Source organism: Montipora capricornis, chromosome 10 (genome assembly GCF_036669925.1).
Source record: "Montipora capricornis isolate CH-2021 chromosome 10, ASM3666992v2, whole genome shotgun sequence".
Classification (NCBI taxonomy): domain Eukaryota; kingdom Metazoa; phylum Cnidaria; class Anthozoa; order Scleractinia; family Acroporidae; genus Montipora; species Montipora capricornis.
Genome location: NC_090892.1, coordinates 55,733,709 through 55,748,708, shown reverse-complemented (window position 1 = coordinate 55,748,708; position 15,000 = coordinate 55,733,709). Strand labels below are relative to the sequence as shown.

General features: G+C 40.6%; 1 protein-coding gene across 1 annotated transcript in view; it reads left to right on the top strand.

The window, feature by feature from the left end:
* Window positions 1-15,000, top strand: part of LOC138021748 (uncharacterized) — a 98,763-nt gene that overhangs the window by 9,340 nt on the left and 74,423 nt on the right. Inside the window, exons 10-26 of the mRNA XM_068868739.1 lie at window positions 68-238; window positions 370-546; window positions 1,848-2,024; window positions 2,790-2,966; window positions 4,693-4,875; window positions 5,640-5,753; window positions 5,856-6,035; window positions 6,611-6,809; window positions 7,805-7,960; window positions 8,477-8,751; window positions 9,258-9,299; window positions 9,603-9,788; window positions 10,239-10,421; window positions 10,841-10,936; window positions 11,890-11,985; window positions 12,665-12,760; window positions 14,984-15,000. The exon at window positions 14,984-15,000 is cut by the window's right edge and continues 76 nt beyond it. Of these exons, the coding sequence (XP_068724840.1) occupies window positions 68-238; window positions 370-546; window positions 1,848-2,024; window positions 2,790-2,966; window positions 4,693-4,875; window positions 5,640-5,753; window positions 5,856-6,035; window positions 6,611-6,809; window positions 7,805-7,960; window positions 8,477-8,751; window positions 9,258-9,299; window positions 9,603-9,788; window positions 10,239-10,421; window positions 10,841-10,936; window positions 11,890-11,985; window positions 12,665-12,760; window positions 14,984-15,000 (2,525 nt within the window). The remainder of the gene's footprint in view (window positions 1-67; window positions 239-369; window positions 547-1,847; window positions 2,025-2,789; window positions 2,967-4,692; window positions 4,876-5,639; window positions 5,754-5,855; window positions 6,036-6,610; window positions 6,810-7,804; window positions 7,961-8,476; window positions 8,752-9,257; window positions 9,300-9,602; window positions 9,789-10,238; window positions 10,422-10,840; window positions 10,937-11,889; window positions 11,986-12,664; window positions 12,761-14,983) is intronic.

Below are 15,000 nucleotides of genomic sequence, written 5' to 3'. Positions count from 1 at the left end.
TGCCAAGATTGGGTATTGTTAAAGATGGCAGATTTTTAACGTCATGCGCTGTATTTGCAATTTATAGTCGATGGAGGTTTCGACGAATGGGGCAACTATTCTGAATGTTCTGTCACTTGTGGTGGTGGAAATCAAATGCGCATGCGTACCTGCACCAACCCAGTTCCGCAGAATGGAGGCAAACCATGCATGGGTTTACATTCAGAGACGAGAGAATGCAATACTCAACCATGTCCAGGTATGAGTAAAAGAAAAATATAAATGGCATCTTTAATTTCTGGTGATAAGTACCTGGTTTGTTTCTGAAACCTGCTTTCGCTTTACTCAACGTTCGTCGGTGTCCTTAATGAACGCTATTTTGTATTTTAGGTAACGGAGGTTATACACCATGGAGTGAATTTTCAGCATGCAGTGCGACATGCGGAGGCGGCATGCAGCAGAGGACAAGATCATGCACCAATCCAGCTCCATCAAATGGAGGCAAAGACTGTAGCCTCCTTGGAGCAGCTTATGTGTCACAAGAATGTGGTACAAAGCCTTGTCCAAGTAAGAATACACACTGTGAAAAGGAAACTGGACAAATGCTCGAGTAACTGAGTTCGCTTTAGAACCGTACAATAACCTCACGGACTTCTCAGGCTTCTTATCACAACCCAAAAGATTTTACGAAAGGGCGACATGATCCTCACACTTATGTATAAGAGACACTTACTTAAATTGTCCAGATAAGTGCTTTTAGAGTGTGAAATCTCCGCAGCATGATTTGCCCCAGTAGTTGATAATTGATATCCAGGTAAAAATATTCAAAGAAAGGGTAGAGAGAATTTTGAGGAAAAATCGTTCAACCCTTACTTGTATAATGAAATTAAGGGCCATATTCGCCCAAAAGTCATTGTGCACAGTGACTGAATTTTGTGCAACACGAAATTACCCAAATAGCTGACAGGTTGTTTGCCGCGTGATTCGCCTGAGTTCAGTCAGCCAATGAGATTACGCATTTGGACAAGGCGTCATTCGAAAACAAAGACAAACGATCACATTGACTTTTGGGCGAATATGGGCCTTTAAAAAAATTCGTCGAGTGAATGAATGAATTGTTCAAGGATGAAATTGACTAAGATTTAAAAATCGCAATTACTGGAACTGGGTTGGTGAGCGAGTGAACACGGAAGTGGGTTCAGGTTGTAAACGACGTCTTTTTAAACTTTTTTATGTGGCCAATTTAGCTTTCATGAAGGGCAAAAGCTCGAAACCGCCCTCTTTCTCGTCTCCCTCATCTCCGATAGTCAATTTACAAGTTCACTGATAAACCAAGTTTCCGTAGAACGTTTTGACAACCTGAGCGGTAGCATCAAGTGGATTAAATGACCAAGACCAATTTGTGAAATCAAAGGAATCCATCATGACAGCCAAATAATGTTACCAACTCAAAGACTGAAAAAGCCGATGTGCGAGCAAAGCAAAAGCCTCTGATGATTGGTCAAGAAGTGTATTTTTTCGAAAACATACATAACCTTAAGTTCACCTTTCAACCAACTGCTTCGCTTTTTACTGCGGCTTTCAATCGTATCTTCAGCGACAGGTTGATGTTTGTTGAAAACGCAAACTGACCAAAGTCGATCAAAAGTAGCCATTCACACCATTAACCGGTTACGCTGTGGTGATATAGCCATCAAAAAAGAAAAAGTTTATTGAAATTCGAACTTCACGATAAACAAGTCAACGAAATGCGGAACAAGCCAATCACCAACCAGATTAATCCAGTACCAACGTAAATGCGAACTGACTAATCGACACTCAATTTACACATTGAATAGCTTCTCTTGTTCAATTGTTTTCTTTTGTAGTAAACGGTGGATATGCGGAGTGGTCCGCTTGGGCTCCCTGTAGTGCTACTTGTGGTGGTGGAATAATGAAAAAGACAAGAAGCTGCACAAATCCTTCTCCGCAGTTTGGCGGTACGGATTGTTCCGGTAGTGGACCAGAACTCATTACCGTAGCGTGTAACCCACAAAATTGTCCTGGTAAGTCTTAAGCTCAAGGTCAATGTGAGGGTTATTATTACTTGCCATGGAACAAGCTGTTCTTTTCAGACTATGAAACTTTTTTTCGATTTGGAATCACTAGTGGAATATCCAAATCTTGCACATGTTGATTCCAATTGAAGTTGCTTGTCCAGATTCCGCAATTAAAATAACAGTTTCCTGTTACATGTAATTACATTATAATGTGGGTGTACGTTTTAAGACCACAAACCATCGTAAGTTTCACCCAGCACGCGATATTCGTCGTGACTTCCTAAGAAATGACAAAATTTTAGTTTGAAAACATTATCTCAAAAACTAAGCCAAATGTTATTTTCTAAGACGTCTTGAGTGACACAGAGATTAAGTTGGGGAAAACGTCAATTGAGAGACTTGCAAATTGATCTTTTTTAAAAGGTATTTATTAAGTATGTTAATGACCTTCTGAGACTTGGATACTATAACGTTGCGTTTAGTTCTTACAAAAATGAAAATAATCAACTAAGAATTGATATATTCCCTTCCACTTGTTCTCACAATCGTAAAAAGAAAAAATGACTGCAGCATAGTTAGGGGACCCAGAATATATCGCTCCTTTTTCACAATCGTTGAATTTAGTTGTAAATGAAAATGTCTTGAAATTGGCGACTTTTTCGGACAATTTCCGACTGATCTTTTGGGTACTCGCTTAGAGAATAACTATGGTAGCCTCTGTTTCATCAACTGTGTAATTAACTCTGCAAGCTTTGCGGGTCTTTTTTATAGTGAATGGTGGCTACTCTCCTTGGAGCGACTGGACACCTTGTACAGCAACATGCGGGGGTGGTGAGTCGATCAGGACCCGTCAGTGTGTAAATCCCAGCCCAGAATTCGGTGGAAAGGATTGTTCCTCTCTTGGTCCATCAACTGAAACAACGATTTGCAGAAAAGATCCATGCCCAGGTACGTTGTCCGTAAATAATACTTGTTTTAACGATGTTACATTTTGCCAAACATTCTTCTAACAAACGTTGAACCAATGTTGGACAACCGTTGATGGCAAAAAGCAAGTTAAGCTGTTTCAGCATTGGCCTAGTTAATTGTGGGTGTGTCTTGTAAATGTTGAAAAAGCGTTTTCGATTTAATAAATTGACTTTTCGACCACTACGGAATAACGGAAGCGATATTAGCTGAAATTTGTTATTAGCGGATTTGCAACCAGCTTATACCAATTTCAACACCTCAGTGGTAGTTGAAGGAATGTTGATTGTTGAAACGCGTCTCGGTTTAAGCTTAACACTGCAGGCTCAAACAGGGTCCATATTGTGGGATTAAGTTGCCGTTTTGCTTTTCCTCTTATGGCGTTTTATCGAAAAGAAACTTAGGAAAGAAAATTTCGCTTGCTGTTGCACCAACTATCCAAGAATTTAATTGATGCGACGGTGTGGATGTGATACATCCAGACGCCGAGAAGCAAATGAAAGTATCATGCCGCCAGCCCAATGCATTTATTTTTTTTTTGAGGTTTCTGGATACGATGATGAAGCACAAAGCAAGAGGTTTCGAAACGACTTCTCATTGAAAGAACATTAAATTATGCATTGTCAATTTTTGTTTAATGAAACGATACATATGCATATTTGATAATAACCAAGCGATGATTGGTAGTTGACTTAAGGAATAATTGATAAGGTGAGAAGTGAACGTCCTCGTCACAAGCGCAACTTACATTAAGCATTGCACGTCGTTGTCAGGAAAAGAACGACGGAGAAACAAAACACTTGTACAGAGTGTGGAACCGTTGTTGTTGGCGAAAACGTCCAGGCCCGGGTTGTTTATGGTTAGCGCTAACCAGCGTTAAATACCATGGAAACCTATAGGTTTTTATTCCTCTTAACCAACGGTTAGCGATAACCAGGTTACGAGCAACCGGCTCCAGATGGTTTTCACAGTGATGACGTCATAAAATTCTAAAATCAAAACGGTGAGGTCTTCCGGATTTTTATCTAGACGAGGTTGAAGACGATCTTTGTGGTGTCCCAAGGTGGTACACCAACATGGCGGCCCCATACAAAACTCTGTAAAGTTGTGTGACGCGCTTCGACAAGTAACTCGGAAACAATGTACCACACAGACCTAAGACTTGGTGAGGTTGTTTATGTTGTGGTGTTCTACAACATGGGATGTTCTTAGCCTTTTTCATTGAACGGCTTCGAATTTTATTTATTTATTTTATTTGTTATGGCGTGACAATGAAAACGATCTATTGTTTCGTTCTCATCGTATAGCCATAGTTAATCGAGGGACTGGTTATGAAACCTTAGAACCAAAAGCGAAAACAATGTTGTCGCAATCGATGTTGTATTGACCGTGACCCTGCACAATCTTTTGTTTTCGCTTCGCACGGGATTGCAAATTAGTTGCGCATAATTTAATCGAAGGATTTCATTGGTTATCTTCTCGAAAAAAGGTGTGTTTTGTGCAGGGTCAAGACCAAAAATACGGACAAAAACATGAAACAAAGGAACTTGTCGAGTTTCATAACCATCGCCATGCATTAACTATGGTGAAGCTCAGGGAAAAAACGGACACCTCCCCTCCTTCCCCCTACCATCCAAAATAAAATAGCGAACCAAGCATCCGTATTTATTCCCTGGAGCGTCATTTTAGCCACTGATTTCATTTTCAGTGAACGGTGGTTACTCTTCATGGGCTGAATGGTCACAGTGCAGTGTAACCTGTGGTAATGGACAGGTTAATAGGGAAAGGACCTGTACAAACCCAGTGCCCAGTGATGGTGGGGCGGATTGTTCTGCTTTAGGTGAACCCACAGAGACCAAGGCTTGCTTTCTCAAAGTGTGTCCACCAGATTGTAAGTTTGCTTGTTTTCAAGTTCTCTTTATTGAATTGTACTTAGGATTTTCAGTAATATTAAGTGGGGTGGCACTTAACTACAGAAAGACTTTGGTTGCTGATCAAGAGCCTTACAAAAAGATGCATGGATGGCTCTTTGAAGTAACTTTTTCAATGGAAAGCTGATATCACTTCAATCAGAAGGCGGATGTGCAATTAGTCCCAGTCCTCTGCCGTGCGTTTCAGTGAAAAACATTTTTCATAAACAAAAGCGTGGAATCTCTATTTGGGCAAAAAATGGAGCTGATATTTTGGAAAGCGTATCAAAGGAGGGCCTTATGACGTCTTTTTTTTTAATACATATAATTTTTTTGAAAATCCATGTTACAGATTTTGTGTTAGAATGTTCTCATACTGTCGGGTTGCATAAAAATTGTGAAAAACATTGTTGATTCGCTGAGTTTCTAGGCATTTTCTATTTTGGTCACGCGATTTACCAAATAATATATGGTTGTGAGTCGAACCAGACAAAGAAATGTTAAAGAAAACACACTTGACACAACGATAACTATAGAGTTAAAGGGACTCGAAAAATGGTTATTTGAATGGGTCCATAACAACGGTTTGGTAGTTAAGAGCCACGCCCCTTAAGGACTGCAGTTAAATACGTAAGGTGGTGTTTTGTTCACAGTAAACTTCCATCGATCGGCCTTTTGTTTTCAAATCGTCACTTTTTTGGCCAAATCTAATTTTCATCGAGTCCTTTTTGATATTTCTTGGCAGCTGCGTCACCAACTGGTTGGTCCGAATGTTCCAAAACATGTGGAGGCGGTGAAAAGTTCAAAATTGTCAATAATGTGAAACAGACGATGCCATGCAACACCTTACCCTGCCCAGGTTAGCTCTTGTTCATTTGTTCATTTGTATAAGGATAACGGTGTCTATTCACGCTTTAGCATGAATCAACTGTTAACAGTTCTTCTCTTTCCTTCTTCACAGTAAATGGTGGGTTTACACCCTGGAGTAACTGGACTGAGTGCACTGCCACCTGTGCTGGAGGCATCAGCTCAAGAACGCGAACATGTACAAACCCGATACCGATGTTTGGAGGTGCTTCCTGCTCCGATAAACCTGTGGAGACCAAGGAATGCAACGCGCAGCCTTGTCCACCGCCAAAAAGTTAGTTCCTTGCCTTGTAGCTTTAGTATCTTTGTTTGATAATGATTGTCCAGTGTATTGCCTAGATTGAAATTTTGTAGCAACTCGTAGCGTGCTTGCACTCAAGGTCTCGCTGGACTCTTAGCTACCGGCTAATGTCCGGACATTCTTTTATTTTTTCCCTGCCATTTCTGAGACGATTTATTAATCTCCGTTAACAGTAACTTAAAATTTCTCATCCTTCACCGAAAGTCAGATGAGTGACATACTAGGTTTCTCAGTTGTAAACTGATTCTGGCCAGTCCTTAGCAATCGTTCTTTCCCACTACGTAGGAAAACTCTTGCACATAATTATTTACTTTATAGTGTCCAGAAGTAAGGTAGGGAACGTTTGTTTTAATGCTATGACCCTTACAACCGATTGAACGCCCTTAGAGTGAACTTTCAAGTGCTTCGTATTCCAAAATTTGGTTATTTTGGTGAAGCTAATATATATGCATGATTGCATTTAGCAACTGTCAGTAAAATTTGTTCATCATCATTTAGAGATCCACGCTTGACAGTGACAACATTTGCAATATTTTTTGTTCTTCCAGTTCCCCTTCGTTCGTGTCGTGAGTTTATTGAACGTTGCAACAGTAAATCGGATGGCTTATACACCATCTACCTGCAAAAGCCCAACTCAGCCGAAACGGCCAATGTGTTCTGTGATATGACCCATGATAATGGTGGTTGGACCTTGTTGGTGACGAGTGCAAGTAGCAAAGGCTGGAGTAAAGACAACATTAAGAATAGGTAATGACCTTCGATTCTTCTTTTCTTTCTTGTTATCCCTCCCTCGTGTCTTTTTTTCCCCCTCCTCTATATCCTTTTCATCCCCAGAAACTCATCCTTTCCTTACCTCCTTGAATTCCCCTCTAATCTAAAATCTGCTCCCCCTACAACCTTTCCATCTCTACACCACATTTGTTCCTTTCCTTTTAAATATTGTTTCATTCTCTCACATTCGCCTCATTCCCCTTCAAGATTTGTTCCAACACCCCCCTCCCTCACCCCCTCCTTCCCCACTACATTTTTTTAATTTCATCACCATTTCTCCTATCCTTTGCCTAGATCTATCTAGGTCTTCTTGGCAGTTGATGTCATTACTTCAGGAACTTTTACTTGTCCGCAGTTTTCCGCTCATGACGTCAAACTCATGCTTTTAAAATTTATTCAGGAATGTACAAAGGCTTAAAAACAAGAAAAGAAATCGGAAAAGTTTTAGGCCTTTGTACATTTCTGAAGAAAATTTGAAAGCAAGAGTTCGACGTCATTAGCGGAAAACGGCATATATTAGACTTATTAAAAGGGTGTATACATACAGTTTTTGTATATATAATTGCACATGCGCATTCTCATCGAGTATGTTAAACGCTCCATATCTTTATGTGGGTAAATAAATTATCTTATCCCACCCAACATTCGCTCCCTGCCCATTCCACATCTGCTCTTGCCCTACATAAGTTAATTTTCCCTAAACGCCACCTCCCTCTCGCCCATCACTTCCTTCCTTTTCCTCCAATTTCCATTGTTTGCCTCACCTTAATGCAACGACATCGTCAATTTCAGGCTTATACTCGAGGCTACGTAATTCATTCTTCCAACTAACTTCAAAACCAGGAAGGGTTTTAGACCGACAAAGTGGTGGGAGGGTGGAAAAGCTGTTTCACCTAACTGAAAACTTAAAGAGCTTGCATCTATGTTCTTCATCTATTACGTAACCCTGTTTCCATTTTGCCTTTTTATAGAAACCTAGCAGAGCCCTCTGTGACCAATGATTATTCCATTCTGGATGAGGGTGATACAATCAAAGCTATAGCTGTTAGCCCGTACTTCTTATATCGATTAGAAGCAAGAGAAAGGGGTACCAACGGGGGTATCTTTGTGGCGCCGCAGAATTACAGGTATTATTATGATACATCGTCGGTCAACGTCTGATCGCGCTGCCATCTTGAATAATGCTGACTTGTTACTGCTGTTCTGTTGTTACAAAACAAAAGTTCTTGATGCCAAAACATGGGGCAACCGTAAAAGTAAAAATAAGCGAGTTCAAAACATTTTTTTTTGGAAAACAGTGTAAACTAATTTGATCACAAACATTATTTTCGCCGGTTTACATTAATTGTTTTGTACAAGTGGAGGTTCCTTTAAAAACATCAAGGCCCCATTTAACCTTTTCTCTTCTACAGAGTAAGATTTTACTCTGTTTGACGCGAGACCATTTTACTTGTCATTGGGGTCCGCTTTAGGGGTGAATGGGTTAACAACATCTGGGTTCACTTGAAAACTATGTCCCCTTTAACCGTTTCTCTCTTAATAGTGACACTTAAAGATATCACTCTGTTTAACGTAAATGGGCGCCTCCTCGGGGTTGAAAGGGTTCATCTTGCCTACGTTTGTTCTTTTTCCATTTGCTACAGCCTGACCTCCTCAAATTGCGGACTTAATGGTGTGAAGCTACTGAAAAAGTTCGGCTCGTGGCCCGACGATGAAAAGGGTATTGGCAAACGCATGCCATATTTGACTACAGACGACAGCTCACTGCTCTCCACAAGTGACTGCAATGGCCCAACCAAGTATGGCACTATCGTCTCTAAAGATCCAGGGCATAATCCAGCACAGTGGCTTGGTGGTGATTCAGAGAACCCAGGCATCATTTGGTACTGGATTAAGGAGTCTTCCACCATGTTGCAGGGTGAGGAACTTTGAAATTATAAGTGGGGAGATCGCAGTTTAGGTGAATTTCCTTTCCGGTCCTTGAATGTGAAAATCGTATCAAGAACCGTCACAAATATATACTCAATTGACCACTTCCCTTAGGGACTTGTCACAACCAATGAAATCAAATCAGTGAAACAAATACAATAGACTTTGAGGAGTCTCAACTGTCAGAAGACAAACCTGTTGCTTATCGTACAAATGCAGCAAAGAAGTTGAACTGGGAGTACCCAGAACAATCCGAGTTCGTGGTTATAGTGGAACTTCAGCCGGGACCTCCGGATTGCGGCCATCGCTGCCTCCAGAAGCAAAGTTTGTGATTATGTCGAATCGTGACGCACTGTAGTTTTCAAAATACTACATTCAAGGCATTGAAATCACTGGAAAGCAAATTTGATTCAGGACTCAGGAAGCGAGATTTTTGAAATGGTGGTTAAGCAAAAAGGAAGATAAAATTCTTATACTGTTTTTCATTGTCCCCAGCTCCATCAAATGGCAAAGCGGACCCAATGTGTCCATCTCCAGGTATGCAATTACAAACGCATTTTTAGTGATGGCAACGTGATGAATATAGCAGGAAGTTATATTTTTGGTCGTTAGTCTTTCGGGCCATTGGTGCATTAGTAGAACATAATATTATATTTTTTCCAGCGTGGAAGTGTGTAAAAGACACTGCATTTCCAATACCCAGCATTGTTTAAGGCTTGAAGTTTGGCAGCCTTGGTTTGCCTAGGTTTTTATTGGTTAAAAATAAGGCAGTTTCCTTCTTTCAACTCGCATTGAATAATGCTATTGTGTTTCTTACGCAACAAAATTTTCTCTCTCTAGTTCCAGGAGGATATGATGATTGGAGTACATGGTCCACATGTTCAGCTTCCTGTGGAGGTGGAAATCAAGTGAGAACGAGAAATTGTGCCAACCCTGTGCCTCTCAATGGTGGAACTGATTGCTCGGCGATTGGAGGAAACGTGGAATCTAAGACTTGCAATCCACATGCTTGTCCTGGGGTGAAAGGTGTGGAACGAACCAATGAGCTTTCAGTGTGCTTAAGACCTTGTGTTTCAAGTGTTTTTTTTTTTCACTGTTTTTGTCAGCAACAATAATAACACGATGCTAGCATAATTAAGAGTAATAATAAGCGCAAGAAAACTGCTTGTTAACTGAATATATCACGTGCAAAGCAAGAATTAGTAGAAGTAACGAAGTTGATCTATCACACCTTGTCAGCACATTAACACGACTATTCAAGATGGCGACCGACGCGGCCCTTTGTTGTCAAGAGTGACAGCGGTGGAGCGTTTGCTCCTGTATTTGTCACTGACATTTGTGGCTTTCAGACATAAAAAACCGGTATCATTTTTGTAAATTAGAGCTTTAACGCTCTGCGGCGTTTTATCAACTTTAACACTATACATCTCCGTATCAGACTTTACTAAAACTCGTCTACATAATGTTGTTTCATAGTTGATGGTAAATACACTGAGTGGGCTCCGTGGTCACAGTGTACAGCAACTTGTGGCGGTGGAACTCAAATGCGCAAGCGCACTTGTACCAACCCTCCACCGCAGAATGGAGGGAAGTCATGTCTTGATCAGGGCTTGGGCACAGAATTGGAGACACAAAACTGCAACGTTCAACCGTGTCCAAGTAAGTGGACATAAGGCTCATTAAATTACTATAAACAATGTCGTCGCACCCTTGGCACCTACGATGCTCAATTTCTTCGTGTCCTTTGCATCACAACGGCCTGTGTTGACCCAATCATTTCGGGTTTTAAGGCCGTTAACACTTAAATATATATTTTATTCTCTCACTAACACACCAATTGCATCCCTGAACAGTTCAGTAATGTGACTGATCATCAGCCACGATTTTAACCGAAACAAAAGAAACGGATTTCGTGTTTAATCTCTTCTTTTTTTAACACCATCATCGAATTAGCTCGCTGACGGTTTTCTCTATTTTCATGTGAGTTTCTTGTTGACGTCGTCGTTTCTCAAGCTCCTTAACGTGGCAGACGACAGTTCCTAAATTACCGTAAACCTTCTTGTCACTCTTAAACCCAGGCGTGTGTACCCCACCCTGTCAGAATGGAGGCACGTGTGTCAATTCCAAATGCCAGTGCAGTGAAGGCTTGTTTGAAGGAAACTACTGCCAAACACGTAAGTGCTATTGCATTGGAACCAGATAGAACTTGTCAGTGGCATTAGCTAAATTACCCAAGACTGTCATTTCTCGAGTAGGAGATCGCATGTTCAATTCCTGGCTAAAGTAGTACAGTACAGGATCTAAAGCAACGCAAACACTGTTCGAAAAGCCTATGAGAGTTAGTTTCAATGTTGTTGCGTGGTAACTTTGTGTTACGCCGTGGTTGATTGCCCAAAGGTTCGAACTATGTCGAACTATGTCGATTTAAATCTATGGATGAATGAGAATCGATGATGATGATCGCTATGGCGACGAAGATTGGGTGATGATGACGACGACGATTACGAAGACGAAAACGACGATGATGATGTTAATGATGACGACAATGATGACGACGACGACGACGACGATTATTACGACGACGAAGACGATGATCCAAGCCTGAAGTTATGCAAGAATCCCGTCATTTTTAAAAGACTTTTTGAAAGCTCAACTTCTGAAAGAAATTTTTTGTCAACAGTGATTTAATTCTTAACGTTAAATAATTTGCATTGTATGTGATGACATATATTGTCTGTAGATAGTTATTTTAATGAAGTTTAAATGTATATAATTGTATGATTCCTGCGTTTTTAAGTTTTATATACAGTATTTAACTTTTATTATGTTATGTTAGTTGATCACTGAAAAGCTCCAGATGGGGAGGTGTAAAATAAATGTGTGTATGTATGTATGAAGATGATGTCAGAGTGGCGTTTGCGCAACATTGTGCGTTAGAAAAATAAAAATAAACAAACAAACTGAACATTGACGCGTACGTATTGTCGAAAACTAAACCGGAACTATGTATGGAACCAACTGTAACTGGCGACGTATTCCTTACCCATCTCCCAAAGATGTCACAGGTTTGCTTAATTCATCGACCTTGCGTCCTCAGATTTCCACTAAACTTTATTTTCAATTGCAGCTATTTGTAAGGTTCCCTGCCAAAATGGTGGCACTTGCTCTAAACCCAATACGTGCCAATGTCCGGCTGGATACAAAACAGTTACTTGCAGTCAACGTGAGTTCATAGCATTTTCTCAGTGTTCTGGGTATAACAGAATGGATACATAATGCTAATAAGAGTAACATTTGACCTTTGTAGGGATTGAGTATGTTGGTTCCGCTACTCTTCTCGAAGACATACGTTTTTTTTCTCTGGGTCCTACAGGTTTTCTCTTTCACAAAAAACTAACAGTCATTTGATTTGATTTACAGTGTCCCCTATGAGAGCGAATTTCAATTGAGTGTCGTAAAACCAAAACCAAAGTAATTACTTTGGCCAATCAAAAAGGACGGAGACAATCCACTAAACCAATCAAAAATCGAAGTAATTACACTTAGCCGACACAAAGCGCGGGAAAATGTGCATGGGCGAGCCACGATTGGTTTTGGTTTCACTTCTGATTGGTTGAAAAAATGGCGCGAGAACTTTGAACCAATCACTGAGTGAAGGAATGTAAGACCAAAGCAATTCGCTAATTACTTCGACACCCAATTGAAAACCGCTCTAGCAGAGTGCTTTTGCCCAGCTAAGGAATCTTGAGACTATCATTACAAACCTGAACTCATTCACAAAGGAGGCTCTATTTCTGCTCAACAGTGGTTTATTTGAGAAAACAAAACTACCATGTTTTTTCTCTTTCACTGAATGAAAGTACAAAAAAAATATTATTTTGTTTCTGTGTCTGTCATCACAGCTGTATGCCAGCAGGTTTGTCAAAATGGAGGAAAATGCGTTGCCCCAAACACTTGCCAATGCAAACCGGGTTACTCAGGGCAGTGGTGTCAAACCTGTAAGTACTGGCTGTGTCAATGATAGCATTGTGGATATTTCCTTCTTTCAGATTGCTTTCTATAATTGGGTTCAACCGTTTTCGGTTGGGTGGGTGCTTTTGTTTGTTCTCTTTAGTAAGAAAACCGTTTTTGGTTCATCTACTTTAAGCCAGCTTCAGTCGTTGTTGAAATGATTGAAAACTGTCATTTGCCTCCTTCGTTGTTTCGCGGACCTTTCATTAACTTATCGGGCATTGCTTTGGCTACCGGCAACAACTGCGCTAAGCCACTCGGAGAAGTCAAGTAATAGCGGTGATTTCCAAGAATTACTAACTATTTAATAACGGAGAGTGACTCGTTACAGCAAAACCTCAAACTGAGGCCCTGCCGTATTTACCGAGCGATAGCGAGGTCAATACAGCTAGGCCGAGGTTTGAGGTTTTTGCTGTAACGACCGAACGGTCGAAGTTCTGGAGTTGTTTGGTACATGGCTAACAGAACGGTTCTATAAAAGTAAAAACTAATTTGCATAATCCATAATCGGTCCGTGGGCATTACGGGGGAATAAAGCCCCAGCGCTTAGCTGCTCTTAGCCAATCAGAGCGCGCGTTGTATCGGCCAGAAACACTAGCCATATAATAACTCGTTTCAACCGAAAAATATTTGAAAACTTTAACCATCTCAATGCGGAACCGCTTGCAGTAGAAACGATTGGGCCACAGATAAAACACGACCTCAGTCACCTCAAGGAAGGTACCTTGACAAACAAAAAGATATGTTATAACTCGCTCAAAATGGATTGTTAACATATACTGGCAAAAACTAACGATAAAAGCGTTCGACGTTAGGCGACATCTTGGCGCCATTGTCAAGGGAAACTAAATTAAATATGCGATCTCAAGAGAAACTAAGCGTCCAGAGTCATTAATTTGCATGAGTTAGACATAGACCTTAGCGCGAATTGAGTCTGATTGTACATTTAAACACGGTCGTAATTGTTTAATGAGTAACATCTCATTAACGAGACAATCGAACTTGTTCTGGCATTTTTTCAACACATTAAAACAATTGTCAAGGTCATTCGGAATCCTGCCTGCATGTCTATTATCATAGTGTTTGCGCACTGACGAGGTCTTGCTTCTATGTCCATCAACGCGTACGAACAGATGGCCACGGGTGTATCCGACATAACCAGCATGGATTGTTAAGTGAATTTACTTAGATGCGTAGAAATCGACTCGATGTACGACATTTAAACCAGCGAGAACCAGTGAAGAGAAAGCTTTATCGTATATAATTTTCAACCCACTTAATGGTTTCACTCGCCGCTCCAAAAAAAAATGTCCATAATGCATGTAGCCCTTATTCGCATTCTCATGGTTGGACTGGAACGAACATGGGATGAAGGCTCATGCGGGAGAAATAATTTGCTTCTGAAAAGATTTCCCCGCATCAGCCTCTCCTTCATGCTTGTTTCCAGTGCTTCAGTAAAGAATACGACTATGGCCTATTCTTGGTTTGCATCCACATGATGAGACGGCCATGTTGTTGTACAAAACAATAGAAAATGGCCCCACAAGTTTTGCATAAGAATAGAGTTAAAATCCCAAAAGCCATTTTACTGCATTGTTCTGTACACCAACATGGCCGCCGTGACGTCATATGAAAACCATCAATTAGATGCACGGCGAATTGAAAAAAGCGTCACGAAATGTCCCCTTACTCTTCTCCCCAACTTCAACATCACTCGCGTGTGGGAAAATAGACAATTAACCTGACATAGTGCCCTCTAAACTCAGATTTTCAACTGAAGATAAACAGCTGCATTTACCTTTACCAAGAAATAACGCCAACCCTTACGCTTGCCTTATTCTTAAAAAAATAGTTAGCAAATGCTTAGACTGTAAGAGGCACTTCGTGTTGGATGCAAAATTGGGCTTGCATCTAATCACCTGAATTTCTGGATATGTGTGATAAAAGTCATTGAAATAGGAAAGAAAAAGCCATAGCTAGCTATTTGTCTCAATCTTGGCGAAATTTCCTTCGGCGAGGAGGTGAAAGAGGAAATATTTTACTTCCCAGGTAACGTACATTTTGTCTTGCCTTCCTTCGTTGTCCTCTGCAAAAACGTGGACGTTGAATGGTTTTTCTTCCATTGAAAAAAAAAAAATCATGATAAGCAACATGCGAATGTTTCTCTATTGATCATCCTGTACATCATCCCCCTTTTTTCTATTTTTCAGCCACTTGCACTCCTGAT